Source organism: Geotrypetes seraphini, chromosome 1, assembly GCF_902459505.1.
Source record: "Geotrypetes seraphini chromosome 1, aGeoSer1.1, whole genome shotgun sequence".
Lineage (NCBI taxonomy): Eukaryota > Metazoa > Chordata > Amphibia > Gymnophiona > Dermophiidae > Geotrypetes > Geotrypetes seraphini.
Window position 1 is genome coordinate 198049703 of NC_047084.1, and position 19442 is coordinate 198069144.

The 19442-nt window shown below is 43.3% G+C and overlaps 1 protein-coding gene across 2 annotated transcripts in view; it reads left to right on the top strand.

Moving 5' to 3' along the window:
• Window positions 1–296: 296 nt before the first annotated feature.
• The window catches only part of TLR3 (toll like receptor 3), a 65621-nt gene continuing 46475 nt past the window's right edge, over window positions 297–19442 (top strand). The window contains exons 1-2 of one of the 2 annotated variants that reach the window (XM_033943796.1): window positions 297–547; window positions 11550–12002. In XM_033943796.1, the coding sequence (XP_033799687.1) occupies window positions 11559–12002 (444 nt within the window). In that variant the 5' untranslated portion in view covers window positions 297–547; window positions 11550–11558. The remainder of the gene's footprint in view (window positions 548–11549; window positions 12003–19442) is intronic. The other variant, XM_033943806.1, reaches the window with a different exon arrangement.

A 19442-nucleotide genomic window follows, 5' to 3' on the forward strand; every position in this document is an offset into this window, starting at 1 on the left:
GTACTGCTTGGATCCAAGTGAATCCTTATCCTTCCTGCATTTTCCAAAATTCTCACAACCAGGGCCAGCTCAATGTGTCCCTCACAGTACAGAAGCATCCGATAGCTCTGCTAATGATTTTTTAAAGGTTTGTTTACACGTTTCAAACAACGTGGGCTAGCTATTGCTACTTCCAGCCCTAAACTACTGGGCAGTTTACTTAGCCAGGCGATCACACCCAGAAAGGGTTAAAGGAGGTGGAGGAGACACTGTACTAAGGCAGGGCTGCAAACTGGGAAGAGGGAGGGAGGGCGGAAGGGCTGGTAGAGCTAAGAATCTTCAAGAAGAAGAGGGGAAACGGGCAGTGGCACAAAAATGAAATCAAATGCATTTTAGGAGAAAGCAAGGACTCCATTTAGATCTTCAAAATGTGCTTATTATTCTGGCCTTTACCTGCCGCTTGACTTGTGTGTGCCAGAGACCAGGGAGTAGGAGCACTGTGTGACATGCACTGGCAGAGGTTCAGGAGCTGCTGAGACTGTTTCTCGCCTGCGATTGCAAAGACACAGTAAGTTTTCTGGTCATTGCTTTCCCCTACTCCCGTATTGAATATCGAAGGAGAGAGGTGCTCCCTCTAATTCAATCATGTCTATTGGTTAATGGGGTAATGGAAAAATATATGACGTCCATCTGGTATGGATTTTGCAGTAGGTAGGTTTCAAACTACTTCACCAGTATTGCTGGGCGCCCTGGGGCAGAGCTTTCTAAACTGTGAGTTGGGCCCAGAAATAGGGTCACTGCATAGGTGGTCTTTCATAGGTACATCATTATTCTGCATCTCCAGGGGGTCCCACTATTTTATTTGGCTACAATCATGTGGGCACAGCCTCTAAAAGACTGGGAAGCACTGCCCTATGGAAACCTTCAGCTTTCCCCTTCCAGCCCCCCAGACTTGATTATATTGTAGGTCTGTAATCTGCCCCTCCTCCCCAAAATCATATTTTTAAATATTAGATTTTGGGATGTGTATAGAGTTTGTGTATTTAATATACCCGAAATAATAAAATATCTAAGCAAGTTACAATAAATTAAAAATTCCAAGGGTAAGAAAGGAGACACCACATAAAGACCCTAAATTACAATTCCAACATTAGTAAAAGGAGAAGTAAGAGGGGACAATCGCTTCTAAAATACAACTGGGAATAAGGAAGTGAAGAAGAGATAACAAAAAAGGTGTGAATGCTGTACAAGGGTAGAGCCAATGCAAGCATGGTGTGAAGTAAAGGACTGCAAGAAGACATAGGGCTAGATTCACTAATCGTGTACCAATCGGTTTGCAAGCCCTTTGCCACCCAATTTCCCTCCGACCTGATTCACTAACCTGTGTACCGATCCGATCCCGATCCGTGCATGCAAACGAGGGGAATTGGCATGCAAAGCAGGAAGGACACAATTCACAAAACTTCTTCTGGCACACCGACTGGCTGACCAATCAAAAAACTAGTGACTGGTAAGGATCAATCAATTGTGCTAAAACCCTGCTCTCTGCCTCAATTCTCCAGCTCTGGCCGCCCTGCTTTCTGCTCTCTTCTCTGCCCCGATTCTCCTGCTCTGGCCGCCCTGCTCCCTGCTCCTTGCCCCGACTCTCCTGCCCTGCTCAGCCCCAACTCTCCTGCCCTTCCCGCGGGTTACAACCACGGGCTCGCACTGCGGGGAAGGGCGGCAGAAAGCAGGTGAGTCGGGGCCAGTAAAAAAAAACCAAACAAACAACAGACAGCAAACATATGCGCAGACCATCTACAGGCAAAGTAGATGGTCTGTGCATGCGTCGGGATCGCTACCTAGTGATCCGTGTCAGTGGATGAGGGTGTGCCTCCGATCATACCCAATAGAATATTCTTGCTTGCCCTTCTCGATTGGCCCTTCCCGGATCGGACACGGATTGGTCACTATCGGGCAGGTTAGTGAATCTAGCTAATAGGCCTGGATGCACTAAAGATAGCCGGTAATACCGACTGGATCACTGTTGGCCAGTTCTCAACTAGCGATCCAAGTTTGTATGCAAATCATTTGCATGCAAACTCAACAGATCAGTGAGCGATTGATAAATGTGCAGGGGAAGCAGCCTCCTGTCACTGCTGTTAGGGCACTGTGACCCCCCCATTGCAGCAAAAACGGCAGGAGTGATGCCCTCCTGCCAATGCACTCCCCCCCCCCCCCCCCGTGGCAGTGATATGGCAGGAGGGATGCCAGTGCTTCATTACATTATCATTTACATTATCATTTATATACCGCATGACCTATGATATAGTTCAATAAGATTCTGAGACAGTCTCAGGAACAACAAAAACATATTAGTTAGTCATAATTAGGTTACAGAAATTTATCAAATAAGTGAGTTTTCAAGAGTTTCCTGAAATGTTTGTATGATGTAGCGTTAGCTATTAGTTGACTAAATTCCCTTTCTCTGATCGCAGCCTGATATGAAAATAATCTTTCAAAAAATTTTTATATCGACAACCCTTTACAAAGGGGAACGTGAAATGAGATAGAAAATGTTGGGACCGTTTCAATTTTGCCAGTTCGATTTTGCTGTAAGACCGAACAACACCTTGCAACAAAGTAATCCAAACAGACGATCCTGTTCTCACTCTTATCTCAGTATGCCTTGCGCAAAGTAACCAAAACAAAAAGACAAACCAAAAAACTAAGGACAAAGCACAGGATAAAACCCAATGACCAGATTTTTTTTAATGCCCTCAATGCGGGAAGAATATGGCACTTTCTGATGCTCATCGTGTCTGTGTGCACTGCCTGGGCCCTTAACACAATGTTGCAGCTTGCCTAAAATGCAGCCACATGTTATCCCAGGCCTTGATAATTAGGAACCACATCCTAAAAGAATTGTCTCACCTTGTTGCAAGTGCCAGATCCAGCACCGTTTCAGCAACAGTAAACACTTCAGCCTATAATACACAAAACTTTCAAATTTACCTCTCCAAACTTTATAGCTTTTATAGCAGTGGTTCCCAAACCTGTCCTGGGGGACCCCCAGCCAGTCAGGTTTTCAAGTATCTCTAATGAATATGCATGAGAGAGATTTGCATATAATGGAAGTGACAGGTATGCAAATCTTTCTCATGCATATTCATTAGAGATATCTTGAAAGCCTGACTGGCTGGGGGTCCCCCAGGACAGGTTTGGAAACCACTGCTTTATAGCTATTTTTAACCCCACTTTTGGTACCCTTACACTTAGCAGGTCATAAATATGGCTGTACCCTCACTGGCCCACTCCATTCTGCTCCCTATGAGTCACACTATAATAATAATAATAATTTTAATTTTTATATACCACCAAAGCCATGATAGTTCGAGGCGGTTTACAACAAGAGGTGCTGGACAATCAGCGAAGTGGTTACAATACAAAGTCATCAAATATAAGGTACAGGTTGGGAGAAGAGATACACTATAAGCTTCTGAGGTTACAATCGATGAAACAAATTCATTTTTATTGATTTTCTAAAATTGAAGTAGGATGAGGAATGCATGATAATGTTACCCAGCCAGTCGTTCCATTTACCTGCCTGGGAGGCAAGAGTTCTGTCCAGGAATCTTTTGTAGCAGCAGTCCTTTAAAGATGGATAGGTGAACATATGAATTCCGCATGTGGGCCTAATAAGCATGATGTGAATAAGTGAAATGTACCCATTAAAGGCTAAATTCTTTATACAGCACACAAATATTGGTGTAAAAAAAAAAAAAGAACTGTTCTTTAAGCCGCACTTAAAGTTAGGTGCATTTTATAGAATAGTGTTTACACTTGGGAAATGTGAGTAAATTTAGGCATGGCCATTTTACACCACTGAAAACATGGTGTAAATGCACAAAGGCCCTAATTCTGTCATTTTAAAGGACACCCCCAATCCACCTATTCCCCACCCATTTCCGCATCCTCTGTTTTGATTCACATAAAATTTAGGCGTATACCCTTAATTGATTCTAATTAATGCCAATAATTACTTCTTAAAAGGCCAGTTAGCGCTAATTACCATGTTATTCAATTAACTTGTGCACACAATTTGGGTACACGACCAAAATTGTGTGTGCAATTTTTGGCACTTTTTATAGAATTAGGGGGTTTGTGCTGTATTGCTTGGGGATTTATGGGGGAAACCTGCTGATAAGTAAGTGCACACATTAGGGGAGCAATTATATGAAGCATTTCCTGCATGTAAACTATTTTATGGGCATGGAATGGCTGAGCAAAGTAGATGTGCCAACAAGAGAAAGGATACTTATTGGCAGACAGCACTTGCACCCCCTGGGGGTGGCATTTGGACAGCACTGTGAGAGATATTCCAGTATGTGCTTGTATAAAATGCACACATATCTACCCAGAGGGGTTCATAGACAACAGCGCGAAAGACAAAGGCGCACCCGGACAATTGAACGCAGCGCGGAGGCGTACGCCGCTCAAAATTACTGTTTTTAGGGGCTCCGACGGGAGGTTTTGTTGGGGAACCCCCCCCCCCCCACTTTACTTAATAGACATCGCGCCGGCATTATGGGAGGTTTGGGGGGTTGTAACCCTCCACATTTTACTGTAAACTTAACTTTTTCCCTAACAACAGGGAAAAAAGTAAAGTTTTCAGTAAAATGTGGGGGGTTACAACCCCCCAAACCCCCCACAACGCCCCCACAACGCGGCGCGATGTCTATTAAGTAAAGTGGGGGGGTTCCCCCCAAGCCCCCCCCCCCGTCGGAGCCCTAAAAACAGTAATTTTGAGCGGTGCGCACCTTTGTCCTGGCGCGCTTTTGACCTGACACCACCCAGAGGACACACAGAGAGCTGCACCTCCCTCAGAGCAAGGATAACAATGCAGAAGCATTTATGTACTGCTTGGGTTATTGTAGTTGCGGATTATATAAAGGCATATACATATGTGCCTATGTTTTCATAAAATAGGCAGTCTGTTATAAAATTATTCTTTTAGTGTGACACAATGACTTTAGCAATGTTTCTCCATGCAGTGGCATAGTGGTTAGAGCAGCTGCCTCAGCACCCTGAGGTTCTGAGTTCAATTCCCACTGCAGCTCCTTGTGAATCTGGGCAAGTCCCTTAACTCTTCATTACCCCAGGTACAAAATAAGTACCTTGTCTAAGATATGTAAACCACTTTGATTGAGTCACTGCCCAGGAAAAGGATCTGGGTGTTGAGGATATGTTGAAACCCTCAGCTCGATGTACGGCGGTGGCGGCTGAGAAAAGCAAATAGAATGTTAGGAATTATCACGAAAGGAATGGAAAACAAAAATGAAAATGTTATAATGCCCTTGCATTGCTGTGTGGTACGGCCGCACCTCAAATGCTATGTGCAGTTCTGGTCACTGTATCTCAAAAAAGATATAGTGGAATTAGAAAAGGTACAGAGAAGGACGATGAAAATGATAAAAGGAATGGGATGACTTCCCTGTGAGGAAAGGCTAAAGCAATGAAGCTACTAAGTAGTAGATTTAAAACAAACTAGAGAAAAAAAATTACTTTATACAACATGTAATTAAACTCTGGAATTCATTGCCAGAGAATGTGGTGAAATCAGTTAGCTTAGCGGGGGTTTAAAAAAGGTTTGAATAATTTCCTAAAAGAGAAGTCCATAGACCATTACTGGGATGGCTTGGGGAAATCCACTGCTTATTCCTAGGATAAGCAGCATAAAATCTGTTTTACTACTTGAGATTTAACTAAATACTTGGGACCTGGGCTGGCCACTCTTGGAAACTTGTGAAACAGTGCTAGTCTGTAAAACAGCAAAAACGGTTACAGTGAGCACTTATCTTGCCAAACTTTGGGCTCATTCTACTAAGTCGTGTTAGGGCTTTAATGCGCGAAATAGCGCGCGCTACATTGCCGCATGCACTAGACCTTAACGCCAGCATTGAACTGGCATTAGTTCTAACCACGTAGCCCGCGGTGTAGCGTGCGGTAATTTCCTGCATGCGCTAAACACGCTAGTGCACCTTAGTAAAAGGAGCCCTTTGACTATTTTTCAAACATCGGCTGGCTCAGTTCGGTTCCAAGGCATCCAGTGATCAACTTTAACTTTTAATCGCCACAAACTTTGGTGAATTCCTGGGTTCTCAGCAAAATTCTCTCCTAGGAACTTAAGTGCCTTCATAGAATAGCATTTAGGACATCCTGCTGATATTTTTAGGGGCATATGAACATTTATGCGCATAAGTGCTAGTATTCTATTCATTTGTGTGCATAAGGGACATTTAAATGCAAGCACCAAGATAATAGAATTGCTGCTCAAATGCTTCCTTGTAGCTAAGCCTTTCATTCTTGTTCTGCGAGTTTGCTGTTAGAGTGTTTGTTTTGTAATCACTTTTACTGACTGATTCGCTGGCATTTCAGCATCTTGAAATGCAAATAAAAAATGTTCAGCGGCTTCTCTGAATAGGGCAGCAGTCGTTTCAAATAATGAAAGACATGAGTTAGCTCTTTCCCCCACAGCTGCTGTGAACTATATTATATTTAGACTTGTCATACCAGCTTCTGCATGCTTTTAAATGCATTTTGCAAACACCAAGGAACATTTGTTGTTGACTAAGTTTGCCTGCCTTACATACAGGAGAGCAGGAGACAGGCATTGGAAGCAGCTGCTAAGGCCTCTTGGGGGTCAGGGCGCCCAGGCTCTGTTATCCAGGAATACTCCCCAGTGACTCCTACATCTTTGGAACAGGAGCAGAAAATGGCACAATTTCAGATTATTGTCACACTAGCTGATATCCATTCTGACCCCTGCATTACTATCCAGCCAGTGCTAGGGTAGTCTGGAGTGAAGCCAGGAGTTAGGCAGACCCCAGGAATATTAAATGTCGGTGCCTGCAGAGCGATCTAAGCAAATAAGACTGCATAAATATTAGTCCTGCCTTTAGCCAGTTAGCTATGCAAGCATGGCACTGAATACCAGTCGTACCTTCATAACTGCCAGGTGCCACCGTGACTTCAGACCCAGATTTTCAGTGCTTGTGGCTGGATGTGTCCCAACACTGTATATTTAGATATAAACAGTGTTTAAAAAGATGTGACCACCACTAGCTCAATATTGACCTGAATGGGTGCTAGGGGAGGTGAGAATTAGACTATTTGAACTCCATCTAAACTAGGATGGGGGAGGTTGAGACCAGAAGGTGAGAAGGGCCTTTATTTGAATGCTCTATGCCTCTGCAGGTGCAGCTTTTTCTCAGTCACAACAATAGAGATTAAGAACTGGCAAATTAAAGCAGAATTAGAAAAGGTACAGAGAAGGATGACAAAAATGATAGAGAATATGGGATGACTTCCCAGTGAGAAAAGACTAAAGTGGCTAGGGATTTTCAGCTTGGAGAAGAGAAACCTGAAGGGAGCTATGGTCCCGCACCAGAGGAGATGGCATTTTATGAAGGCATCTCCTAGGCAGAGCTATGGTGGTTCTTGATGGAGCTATGGCTTAGGGTTACCATGTAGTGGCGTACCAAGGGGGGAGGGGTGAGGCAGGGGGGGGCAATCCACTCCGGGTGCACAGCTGCCCACCCTCCCTATTCTGCCGCTGCTGCTCCTATTCTGCCGCTGCTGCTTTCCTTAACCAGAAGCAGTGGCAGTAAACTTGAGGAGAAATGCTGCTACTGCACAGGGAGGAGGGAAGAGAAATGCTGCTGCTGCACACAATTGGGGAGAGAGAGGGAAGGAGGGAGAAGGAAGACCAGGGAGAGGAACGAGAGATGCCAAGTCCATGGGAGGGAGGGAAAGGTAAGAAGGAAAGGAGATACCAGACCATGGAGGGGGAGGGAGAGATGCCAGGGTATGGGGGGAGGGAAGGAGACAGATGCCAGACCAGGGGAAAGGAAGGATGGAGGGAGAGAAAGGAAAAAAGGAGATGCCAGATAATGGAGGGGGAGGGGGAGTTGGAAGGCGAAGAGAAAGATGCCAGGGCATGGAGGGAGGGATAGGAAACTTAGGAGACAAATGCCAGACCAGAGGGAAAGAAGGGAGAGGAGGTGCCAGAGCATGGAGGGAGAGAGATGCCAGGGCATGGGGGAGGGAAGGAGATAGAGATGTAGACCATGGTGTGGAGTGGGAGGGAAGGAAGGAAGGAAGGAAAGGAGAAGAGAGAGATGCCAAAGCATAGGGGAGGGGGTGGAGACAGAAAATGGAGAGGGGTGAAGCTGAAATGAATCATGTACAAAGGAGAGAAGGAGCACAGGATATACAGTTTATTGAAGGGACATAGAAAGAGGGAAGATGCCATATGGAAAAGAGAGAGGGTGGACAGTGGGTGGAAGGGGCAGAGAGAGTGTGGGCAGTAGATGGAAGGGGTAGAAAGAGAGGGCAGAAGCTGGGTGGAAGGGGCAAAGAGGGAAGATGTTGCATGGAAGGTAGAGAGGACAAACACTGTATAGAAAGAAGAGAGTGAAGAGAAGATGATTAAAGCAGAAATGACAAAATGTAGAAAGATTTTTTTTGTTGCTTTACTTAGAATCAAGTAGTATTGTAAATGTATTGATAAAAGTTTATAAATAGGAAATGGAAATAAAGCAATTTTTTTGGTACTAAACCCCTTTCCTCAGGTCAGGACAGGATACCATAACAGCAATATACTGTACTGTTCTGAAGAAAGACTTGGCCTCTGAAAGCTAATTGAAAAATGGATTAGTCCAATAACATTGTATTTTCTTATTTCTCATTATTTATTTTATTTCTATTTGTTAATTTGTAAAGTGGAGATTGTTATGTATCAGTTTTTTCAAATTTACATCTACTGCCTTTATATTTTGCACAGTATTAGGGGACATGTATCACTGTTTCTGTGGTGTTGTGGTGTTGCATTGTATGCAGAGTATGGTTTCATGGCGGTTCAGTTTAACTTTTATCTACATATTTCTATTTTTAGTTTGTGATTATTCCATACTGGGCAAGGGTTTATCTCTGTTCTGTGTGTATGAAAAGGACATGGTTTACTGTTGGCATTGACTGTACAGGATCAATTGCCTGTGCAGGATCTGGCTTGTTTAGCTTGTTTAGTTTTGCAATGTGTGTGTTGGTGTTCTAGTGCTCACTGCACTGCCTAGTGTTGGTGTTCTAGTGCTCACTGCCTTTTCCTAGGTGTGATATGTGGATTGTTACTAAAAATCATATTTTTCATATAGATGAGGGGAGTGTCAAAAAATGATGGGCCCTGGGTGTCACATATGCTAGGTATGTCACTGTTACCATATTTGAAGAAGTAAAAACCCAGATGCATGGCCCCACCCCATTCTGTCTCAAGCACTGCCCTATTCTACATCCAGCCTGCCCCAGTCCACCTCTGGCCCCGCCCTGTTTCACCTCAAGTCTCGCCCCCCCCCCCCAAAAAAAAGCTGCGTCTCTTTTTTGTATGACCTCTGGCTGCATCTGGAGGCACTCCAGCATGCACGGATGGGTGTGACATCATCCACGCATGCTTATTGAAGGCTCTCCAGACTCAGCCAGAGCTCATGGCTTTCCAAAACCTGGAAAAACTGCTGGGTTTTGGAAAGTCCATCTGGGAATCCGGCCAGTTCTCTAAAAAGAGGACATATCCAGGTCTTCCTGGACGTCTGGGAACCCTAGCTATGAGCAGAGTGGGGCAGAGCTATGGGCAGGTCTTAAATCTCCTGCTCAGAAGGTCAGCCCCTGTGGCAGACTTCCTGCTTTTGGTCTAACAAGAGAGGGAGATAAATGCTGATAGAGACACCTCAAAATGTAATGAGAAGCTCATAGAGGCAGGAGAAGGAAAGGAAAGGCTGATAGAGGGCCAGAGGATCTTTAACAAGTGTGAGAGAGCCGCAGACAGAGAACTGATAGAGGGGCCGGGAGAGGGGATGCAAACGTAGGGTTACCAGATGTCCAGTTTTGAAAAGCTTTCCTTCGCACAGTAGAGCATCCGCACATGTGCAGATGTCCTGCCCGACGAGAGCAGGCAGCGGGGGGGGGAGGGGGGAGGGCTGGGGCGGGATTGGAGGCGGGGCTAGGGCAGGACCAGGGCAGGATTGGGGCGGGACCAGGGCATGACAGGGCGGGGATGGATGGAACTGGGCGGGCCTGGGGGCGGGTCTAGGGGGGTCCGGATTTTCCAGAAGGAAAATCTGGTAACCCTATGCAAACTGTAAAAGAGGCTACTGACTAGGAGATATAATATTGCTGTGAGGGTCTGGGGGGAGTAAACAAAAGAAGAAATCCTAGCTTGGAAATAGGGGGGGCAGGGGTAGGGTTACCATATGGCTCCAGAAAAAGTCTTAACCCTACCAATTTGTTGCCAATTTGACTTCAGTGTTGGGCAAAATAGTGGAAACAATTATAAAAAATAAAATTGTGGAACATGTACACAAACATGATTTAATGAGACAGAATCAGCATGGTTTCAGCCAAGGGATGTTTTGCTTCAGCAATTTGCTTGATTTCTTTGAAGGCAAGCCAGATAATGTAGTGTATCCAGAAAGCTTTTGACAACGTTCCTCATGAGAGGCTCCTGAGAAAATAAGAATAGGTTATCAGGCAGAAAACAAAGGGTAGGGTTAAAAGGCCATTTTTTTCGATGGAGGAGGAAACCTAGACAAGGCCCAGCCATTGTTCCCTCTAAGTCAGTGATCTCAAACTCAAACCCTTTGCAGGGCCACATTTTGGATTTGTAGGTACTTGGAGGGAATTCAGAAAAAAATAGTTAATGTCTTATTAAAGAAATTACAATTTTGCATGAGGTAAAACTCTTTATAGTTTATAAATCTTTCCTTTTGGCTAAGTCTTAATAATAATATTGTAATTTGTAGCTAAAGAGACATATGATCAATAAACTGTTTTATTTTACTTTTGTGATTATGCTAAACATACCGAGGGCCTCAAAATAGTACCTGACGGGCCGCAAGTTTGAGACCACTGCTCTAAGTTGTCTTCCACGTACAGTCCTGCCAGTGGGAGGTGCAATTTCACTATCACATTTTCAATAGAGAAAGACAGGCAAGTTCTGCAGGAATCCAGGGAACCTGCCTGTCTCTAGCCATTGAAAGCACAATATTGAAGCACCACCTCCCCACCTGTCAGTTATGAAGTCAGAGGACTCCATGTTCAGCTTAAAGGGAACAGTGGGCCTGGCATCAAATTTCCAAGAATAACGCCAGCAGTAGTCAGGAAAATGCTGAGCACTTCTGGCTGAATATCAACCCCAGTAATTTTAGAACAAAATTTAACAGCTTTTAAAGGGTTTCAGACTATTGTGAGCTGGGATCCTAAATTGGTCCCTAAATTCTTAACTTTGGGAGCCTCGCCACATCTAAACAAACAAAACACCCACGGTAACGACATAAGACCTGCAGAAAACTGAAATGTAATTTTGCCCCTCTGTTGGCAGAAGTTAATTGCTGCTCTCAGTTCTATTATCTGTGCTAGTTTTTCTTTGTTAAGATACTGCAGTGTGTTTTGATTCACATTATTGCCAAGTGACAGCCAGATAATATACAAAACACCTCTCTAATGATCTCTAATCAGTGATGTACTTGTGGTTTACTTTGCAGAAAAGAACCATGATAGATCCCTTCTCCTCTCGGGTCAACATGCTATTGGGAGTTTTTGCCTTTTGTCTGCTCAATACCTCTGCTGAGAACTGGTGCAAGATCCACAGGGAAATGGCTGACTGCAGTCACTTAAAACTATCTCAGATCCCTGCAGATCTGCCCGGTAACATAACAACCTTGAACCTTTCTCATAACCAGTTGAAGGGCCTGCCACCTGCAAATCTGTCCAGATACCAACACCTGGTCACTCTGGATGCTGGATACAATGTTATCACAAAGGTTGACCCGGTTCTGTGCCAGAATCAACCAGCTCTGAAAGTATTGATTTTGCAGCACAATGAGTTACAACAGATGTCTGAAAAGTGCTTCCACCGCTGTGCCAGCCTGACTGAGCTCAGTTTAGCAAGTAACAGGATCAAAGTAATAAAAGGGGATCCTTTCATAAACCTTAAGGTAAGACCTCAGCACACTGGATTCTATTTGGCAGCAGAAGTGTGGTTTCACAGGTTTGTACATAAATATCCCTGTATTGTACAAGCATCATTTCCTCAGAAATCAAACACCAAGTCTGCAAGACCCTTCATTAATGCGACAAATTCATATATTTTGCCATTCTCCAAATGCTCTCATTTTTAATCTCCCTTCACTCTCTGACATCCAGAGAATTCTGAATTCAATAAATATTAGAGGGACCAGCTCAGAACCCATTCCACCATACATCTTAAAACGGTGTTTCTCTATTTTCGGCCCCCATATTCTGGATCTTGTTTCGTCAAGCCTTTCTAGTGAATCTTTACCTAAACCCTTGAAGGAATCTGTAATATATCTGATAATTAAAGATAGCAAAGTAAGTTCACACGAAGTGTCTAATTATCGCCCGATTGCCAATATCACCTTCCTTGCAAAAATGACTGAGAAGTTAGTCCGACAAAGTTCCTAACTTTGTGGAAAAAACTCAGGTACTTCACCCTAACCAAACAGGGTTTAGAAAACAACATTTGATGGAGCTATCATTAATAGGTCTAACAACTAACATTCTTTACCACCTCGATCACCACAAGTCAGTTCTGCTCATTTCATTGGACTTATCTGCCGCCTTCAAAACTATCAACCATAATCTTCTACTGGCTCGCCTTCAAGAAATTGGAATCACTGATCAAGTTATGGACTGGTTCACTTCATACTTCACTGACCGTTCTTTACAAGTTATCTTTAACGATTCTATCTCTAACACTTTCCCTAACAATTACGGTATCCCTAAAGGTTCGATCTTATCACCATTATTATTTTACATCTTCTTGACATCCCTACTAACCCTAGGGCAGTCAATTGTCTTCAACATGTTCGCCTATGCTTATGACATACAGTTAATTCATCATATCGACTTAGGGAATCCTGAAGACATAACAAGCATAAATCATAAACTGGAAAAAATAAAAAAACTGGCTGACTAATAACGTGTTAACATTAAACATTAATAAAACAAAAACTATGATTTTCCCTATCAAGACGGATTTTCGTTATCCAGTCCTATTCATTACATTACATTACATTACATTAGTGATTTTTATTCCGCTTGTACCTTGCGGTTCAAAGCGGATTACATAAGAAGAGAACTGGACATTTCCAGGAGGGTACATGACATTGGAAAATACAGGTTGAGGGTATAGACTTAATAACAGAATGAGTGTATAGACATAATAACATTGGAAGACAAAACAGGTTACATTACATTACATAGCAGATTGTCTGTTTCCATATGTTGGTAGGTAATCGGTTTCGATAGGATGATTTAGGTTCCAGGTAGGTTTTATTTATTTATTTATTTATTTTATTTTTTATTGGTTGATTGAGGGTATGGTGCCAGGGGGTGCGCAGAACCTGGTCGGTGTAAGTGGAAGAGGAGAGGGAGATTAGGAAGATTGTAATGGTATTGAACAGTAGTGTTTTGATTTCTAGGGGAAGAGGAGAGGGAGATTAGGTAGATTGTATATACTTTTTGAATAGCAGCGTTTTGATTTCTTTACGGAATGCTTTGAAGTCAGATGTTGAGGTTAATAGTCTGGTGATGGAGGGTTCGAGTTTTGCTGCATGCGTTGCTATGAGGTTGTCATAGAGCTTTTTACGATGAGTGCCTTTGAGTGGTGGGTATGAGAATGGTGTCAGAGTTCTTCTTGTTCTGGGTAAAAGGTTACAGTTTAGGCGATCGTTTAGATAGGCAGGTGCAGTACCGTTGATTACTTTGAAGATTAGACAGTATAGTTTGAATTGAATTCTGGCTCGAATCGGTAGCCAATGTGAGTCTAGGTAGGCATTGGTGATGTGATCAAATTTTCCGAGGGAGTAGATTAGTCTGAGGGCTGTGTTCTGAACGGTCTGTAGTTTTTTGATCATGTTTGTAGGGCATGGTAGATATAGGATATTGCAGTAGTCCACAAGACCTAGTACCAGGGATTGTACAATGATTCTGTAGTGTTCTTTGTCAAAGTATTTCCTTATTTTTCTTAAGTTGCGCATTATGAAGAATGCTTTTTGGGTAGTTTTGTTGATTTGAGTCTGCATAGTGCAGCATCTGTCTATCAGCACTCCCAGGATTTTGATGGAGGTTTGGATTGGGTATTTGATTGCTTTAATTTCCAGGTCTGTTATGGATGGGTTTTTGTCCGTTTCAAGCATTAAGAATTTGGTTCAACTAGATTCAACTCCTATACAAACCGTATGTAACATTAAACTACTAGGGGTTATCCTTGATGAAAGACTAACTTATCATGAACAAATTAGTTCAGTAGTTTAGAAATGTTTTTGCCGACTGCGTATGATACGCTTACTTTCAAAATTATTGGACTCTTCAGCTTTAAATATCTTAATCCACTCACTCATGATCACTCGTCTCGATTACTGTATTACCCTTAAGGAATTACGATGCCTACAGATAGTGCAAAACACCTCCGTTAAAACCATAGCCCATGCAAGAAAATTCGACCACATGACCCCATTGCTGATTAAAGCCCATTGGCTACCCATGGAACACTGAATAACATACAAAATCCTATTATTAACTTTCAAAACCCGAACTTCTTGTCAACCAGAATTCATCAATAAAATACTGATACCTTACGCTCCCCAAAGAACTCTCCATTCTGTTTCACAAAACCTGCTTTCCATACCATCCTTAAGACACATCAACACCATGTGTAATAATAACTTTTCAGTTACTACTCCTTCGCTTTGGAACTCTGCCCCAGCCCACTTAAGAGAGGAAACAACCCTAAATCACTTCAAATCAAAGCTGAAAACCTTTCTGTTTCAAGATGCTTTCGGGCTATAACCGTCCTCTTAAGGATGTTTTCCCCATCAATTCTTTCAGCTTGCAATTTTTGGTTTTCCCCTCCCTCTTGTAGCTTCCCTTCTCCTTTCTGTACTTTAATACATTGTAGTTCTCCCCCTGTTTCTATTGTTTTCTGTATGTTTTCCTTCCTTGTTGTTTGTCTCTACATTAATTTGTATAGATTAATGCTTGGTTTTTAAGCTTTTTGTTATACTATGTTATTTTTAATATTTTAATTATTAGATGTACACCGCCTTGAAGCCTGATTTGGCAATATAACAAACTTTTAATAAACTTGATCTTAACCAACTACTACTGTTTATCATTTTCATAGCACTGTAAGGCGTACGCAGTGCTGTACATTTAACATTCAATAGACCAGTGGCGTACCAAGGGGGAGGCAGGGGGGCAGCCCGCCCCTGGTGCAGCCTTAGGGGGGGGTGCATAGCCGACCAGGTTCGGAAAATTCTACCGGGCCAATCAGCCTTCCTCTCCCCGATGTCAATTCTGCCGTCGGAGAGGAAGTTTGTGCCAGCCAATCGCTGCCTGGCTGGGCGGAACTTCCTCTCCGATGGCAGAATTGACATCGGGGAGAGGAATGCTGGTCGGCCAGACGCAGGGAAGGAGAGCTTGGGGCGGCGGCGGCATTGGAGCCTGTTCCCCGATGGCGGTGACTTGGGGGGCTGTTCCCTGATGGCCGCGGCAATGGCTTGGGGGAGGGCAGGGAGAAAGAAAGAAAGGGGGCAGGCAGGGAGACAGAAGGAAAGAAGGGAAACAGAGAAAAAGAAAGGGGGCATGAACAGAGAAAAAAGTATGGGAGGTGGGGAGAAAGAAAGGGCAGGGACTTGAGAGAGAGGAAGAAAAAGTTGGGGGAGGGAATGAGGTCTGGAGGAGAGGAAGCATACAGGGAAGAAAGATTGGATGCACAGTCAGAAGAAGAAAGTGCAACCAGAGACTCATGAAATCACCAGACAAGGTAGGAAAAATGATTTTATTTTCAATTTAGTGATCAAAATGTGTCTGAATTTATATCTGCTGCCTATATTTTGCACTATGGCCCCCCTTTTACTAAACCACAATAGCGTTTTTTAGCACAGGGAGCCTATGAGCGTCGAGAGCAGCACTGGGCATTCAGCGCAGCTCCCTGCGCTAAAAACTGCTATTTATGGCTTAGTAAAAAGGGAGGGGGTATAATTGTTTATTTTTGTATGGTTGTTACTGAGGTGACAGTGCATAGAGTCATCTGCCTTGACCTCTTTGAAAACCCCCCAGAATAGGAATGATAATTAATATTTTCTCAGCATACAGTGTGCTTTGTGTTTTTTTTTTTTATTTTATTGCTGGTAGATCATTTTGACTTGGTCATTTTAAAAGTAGCTCGCAAGCCCAAGAAGTGTGGGCACCCCTGAGCTACAGCATTGAAGCTGCGTGTGGCTGCCGTAAAGGTCATCTCTGACGCAACCAGAAGTTGCATCAGAGACGACCTTTACGGCAGCCATATGCAACTACAACGCTCCGGCTGCTGTAAGAAGGCAGTTTAGACATCGCCGACCACAGGGCAGAGAGGTTTGTTGGACCGGGCCTGTTGTCCAGGGGGGGGGGTAGAAAGCGCCACGAAGGTAAGGGGCAGGGAGGGAGAAAGGGAGGAAAAATGGGGTGGAGAGGAAAACAGGGTAAAACAGAGGGGGGAGAAGGACGCTGAAAGCACATGGGGAAGACAGAGGGGGGAGAAGGACACTGAAAGGACATGAGGAAGACAGAGGGGGGGAGAAGATGCTGCAGGGAAATGGGGAAGAGAGAGTGGGGAGAAGATGCTGAAGGGAAATGGGGAAGAGCGAGTGGGGAGAAGACGTTGGCAGGGAAGAAGACAGAGATGCCAGACTATGGGGGGAGCAGAAAGAAGAAGATGCGTGCCAGACCAATTTGGAAGGGGGGGAAAGGGAAAGGCATAGTAACAGAGCAAATGGAAGATGCAGAGAGAAGAGAGACAGTGGATGGAAAGAAGAGAGTAACAAGAAGATGAGGAAAGCAGAAACCAGAGAAGACAAAGGTAGAACAAAAATTATGTATTGCTTTAGGAGACATGTGTCACTGTTTCTGTAGTGTTGCATTGTATGCAGGGTCTAGCTTTTTGCTGGTTCAATTTAACCTTTGTCTATGTATTTCTATTTTATCCCCCCTTTTACGAAACTGTGGAGCGTTTTTTAGCGCCAGCCGTGGTGGTAGCAGCTCTGATGCTCAGAATTCTATGAGCGTCAGAGCTGTTACCACCGTGGCTAAAATCCACACTACAGTTTTGTAAAAGGGGGAGGGGTTAGTTTGTGATGACATATTCCATACTAGGTGAAGGTGTTTTCTGTGTGTTCGAAAGACATGGTTTTCTGTTAGGATTGACGGAGTAGGATTGATCTGTAATAGTCTGGTTTGTTTAGTTTTACAATGGGTGTATTGATATACTGCTCACTGCAATATAAGATGCTGCCTTTTCCTAGGTACTCATGTGTGACATGTGGCTTGTTACTAAAAATCATGTTTTTCATACAGATGGGGGGGTGCCAAAAAATGATGGGCCCTGGGTGTCACATATGCTAGGTACGCCACTGCAATAGACGGTCCTTGCTCAGAAGAGCTTACAGTCTAATTTGGACAGACAGGACATCTTAGAGTTGGGGAGTTTCTAGCAGAAGGAATGAAATGATGATAGGTATCTGACAGTGAGTGGGAGTTGAAAGCAGCTTTACAAAATTGGGCTTTTAGCTTGGATTTGAATACTGCTAGAGACAGAGCATGACGTATTGACTCTGGCAGCCTGCATAGCAAGAAAGAAGGGACGGAGTCTGGAGTTGGTGGTGGAGGAGAAGGGTACAAACAAGAGGGACCTACCAGATGAACGGGGTTCACAGGGGGAGAACATAGGGGGAGATAAGTGAGGAGAGATATTGAGGAGCTACAGAGTGAATGCACTTACAAGTCAGCAAGAGGAGTTTGAACTGTATTTGGAAAAGGACGGGAAGCTAATGAAATGACTTGAGGAGAGAGGTAATGTGAGCGTGGCGGCTCTCAGAATTTTTTCTGCGAATTTGTCCTACACAACTCAATCACTTCATCACATAATCTAATCGCAGGAGACATAAACCTACATCTAGATGAAATAGACAATCCAGAAGCGAAAGACTTTAAAAACTTTCTCTCTGTACTCAATTACAATCTCCCTTCACCCTCTCAAACGCATGAAAAAGGCCATCATCTAGATATGGTAGCGATGTTCATAAAAGAAATCATAAACCCTCCCATCTCTCTCTCGGACGGTACTTGGAGTCATGATATCTGGTCCGACCATTTCACTTATTATTTCAATCTAATCTGGACCTGGCTAAAGTCTAAGACACGCCCACGGACAAAAAGAGAACACCTCACAAGGGGCCATATCAATCCAGAGGAATATTGGTCAGAATATGACTTACAAGCGAAGATAGTAGAAGAAGAAGGAGTTGACTTCTATGCTCACTGGATGAAAACTAGCACGTCCATCTTAAATAAAATTGCCCCTATACGAAAGAGCAAAAGCTGCTCAAACAAATACAACAAATGGTCTGACGTCGAACTCCTAACAATGAAACAATCAGTAAGACGATTAGAAAGAATCTGGAAAAAATCTGGAAAAAAACAGGAAAACTGTCAGACCGAAACATCTGGAGATCCAACATAAAACTCTACAAACAACAGATAAAAGAAAAACGTAAAACTTTTTACTCATCCAAAATTAACTCATCTAATATTAGCTCAAAAGGAGCCAACACAAAAGAACTGTTCAACATAGTTACAAATCTATTCGACACCACACCCCACACTCAACCCATGCATAATACCAAACTACCCTGCACAACATTTCGACTGAAAAATCAAAAACCTAAGAAATAACTACTCGACAATTGCTGCATACGAACATCAATCAATTGATATACTAAGAAATGAAATACCAGCGGACATGATCTGGAATTCCTTCCACAACTCAGATTGGAATAACTACATCAAATTATATAACAAATACTCTAAATCATACTGTGTCCTGGACTCATGTCCCCCAGAGATTATGAAAGCAGCTCCACTAGGCTTTAAATTATCCCTATTGAATTATCTAACCAATAACCTAAGCAATGGAAAATTCCTCATCAATAATGGTCATATTATAATAACCCCAATCCCAAAAAATTGTAAAGAATCAGCAACATCAATAACCAACTACAGACCAGTAGTATCTATTCCATTTATGGTAAAAATCATGGAAGGATTGGTACACACCCAAATAATGGAATATCTCGACCAATTCTCTCTTCTGCACGAAACTCAATCTGGTTTTAGGCCTCTATTTAGCACTGAAACAGTAATTGCGACCATTCTGGACAATTTGCGTTACTTGTTCAGTAAGGGCCTCAACACCCTAATCATGCAATTTGACATGAGTTCTGCCTTTGATTTGGTGGACCATGGAAAACTGTTACAATGCCTAGACGCAATCGGAATCAGAGGAGAGGTACTGAACTGGTTTCGAGGTTTCCTTATAT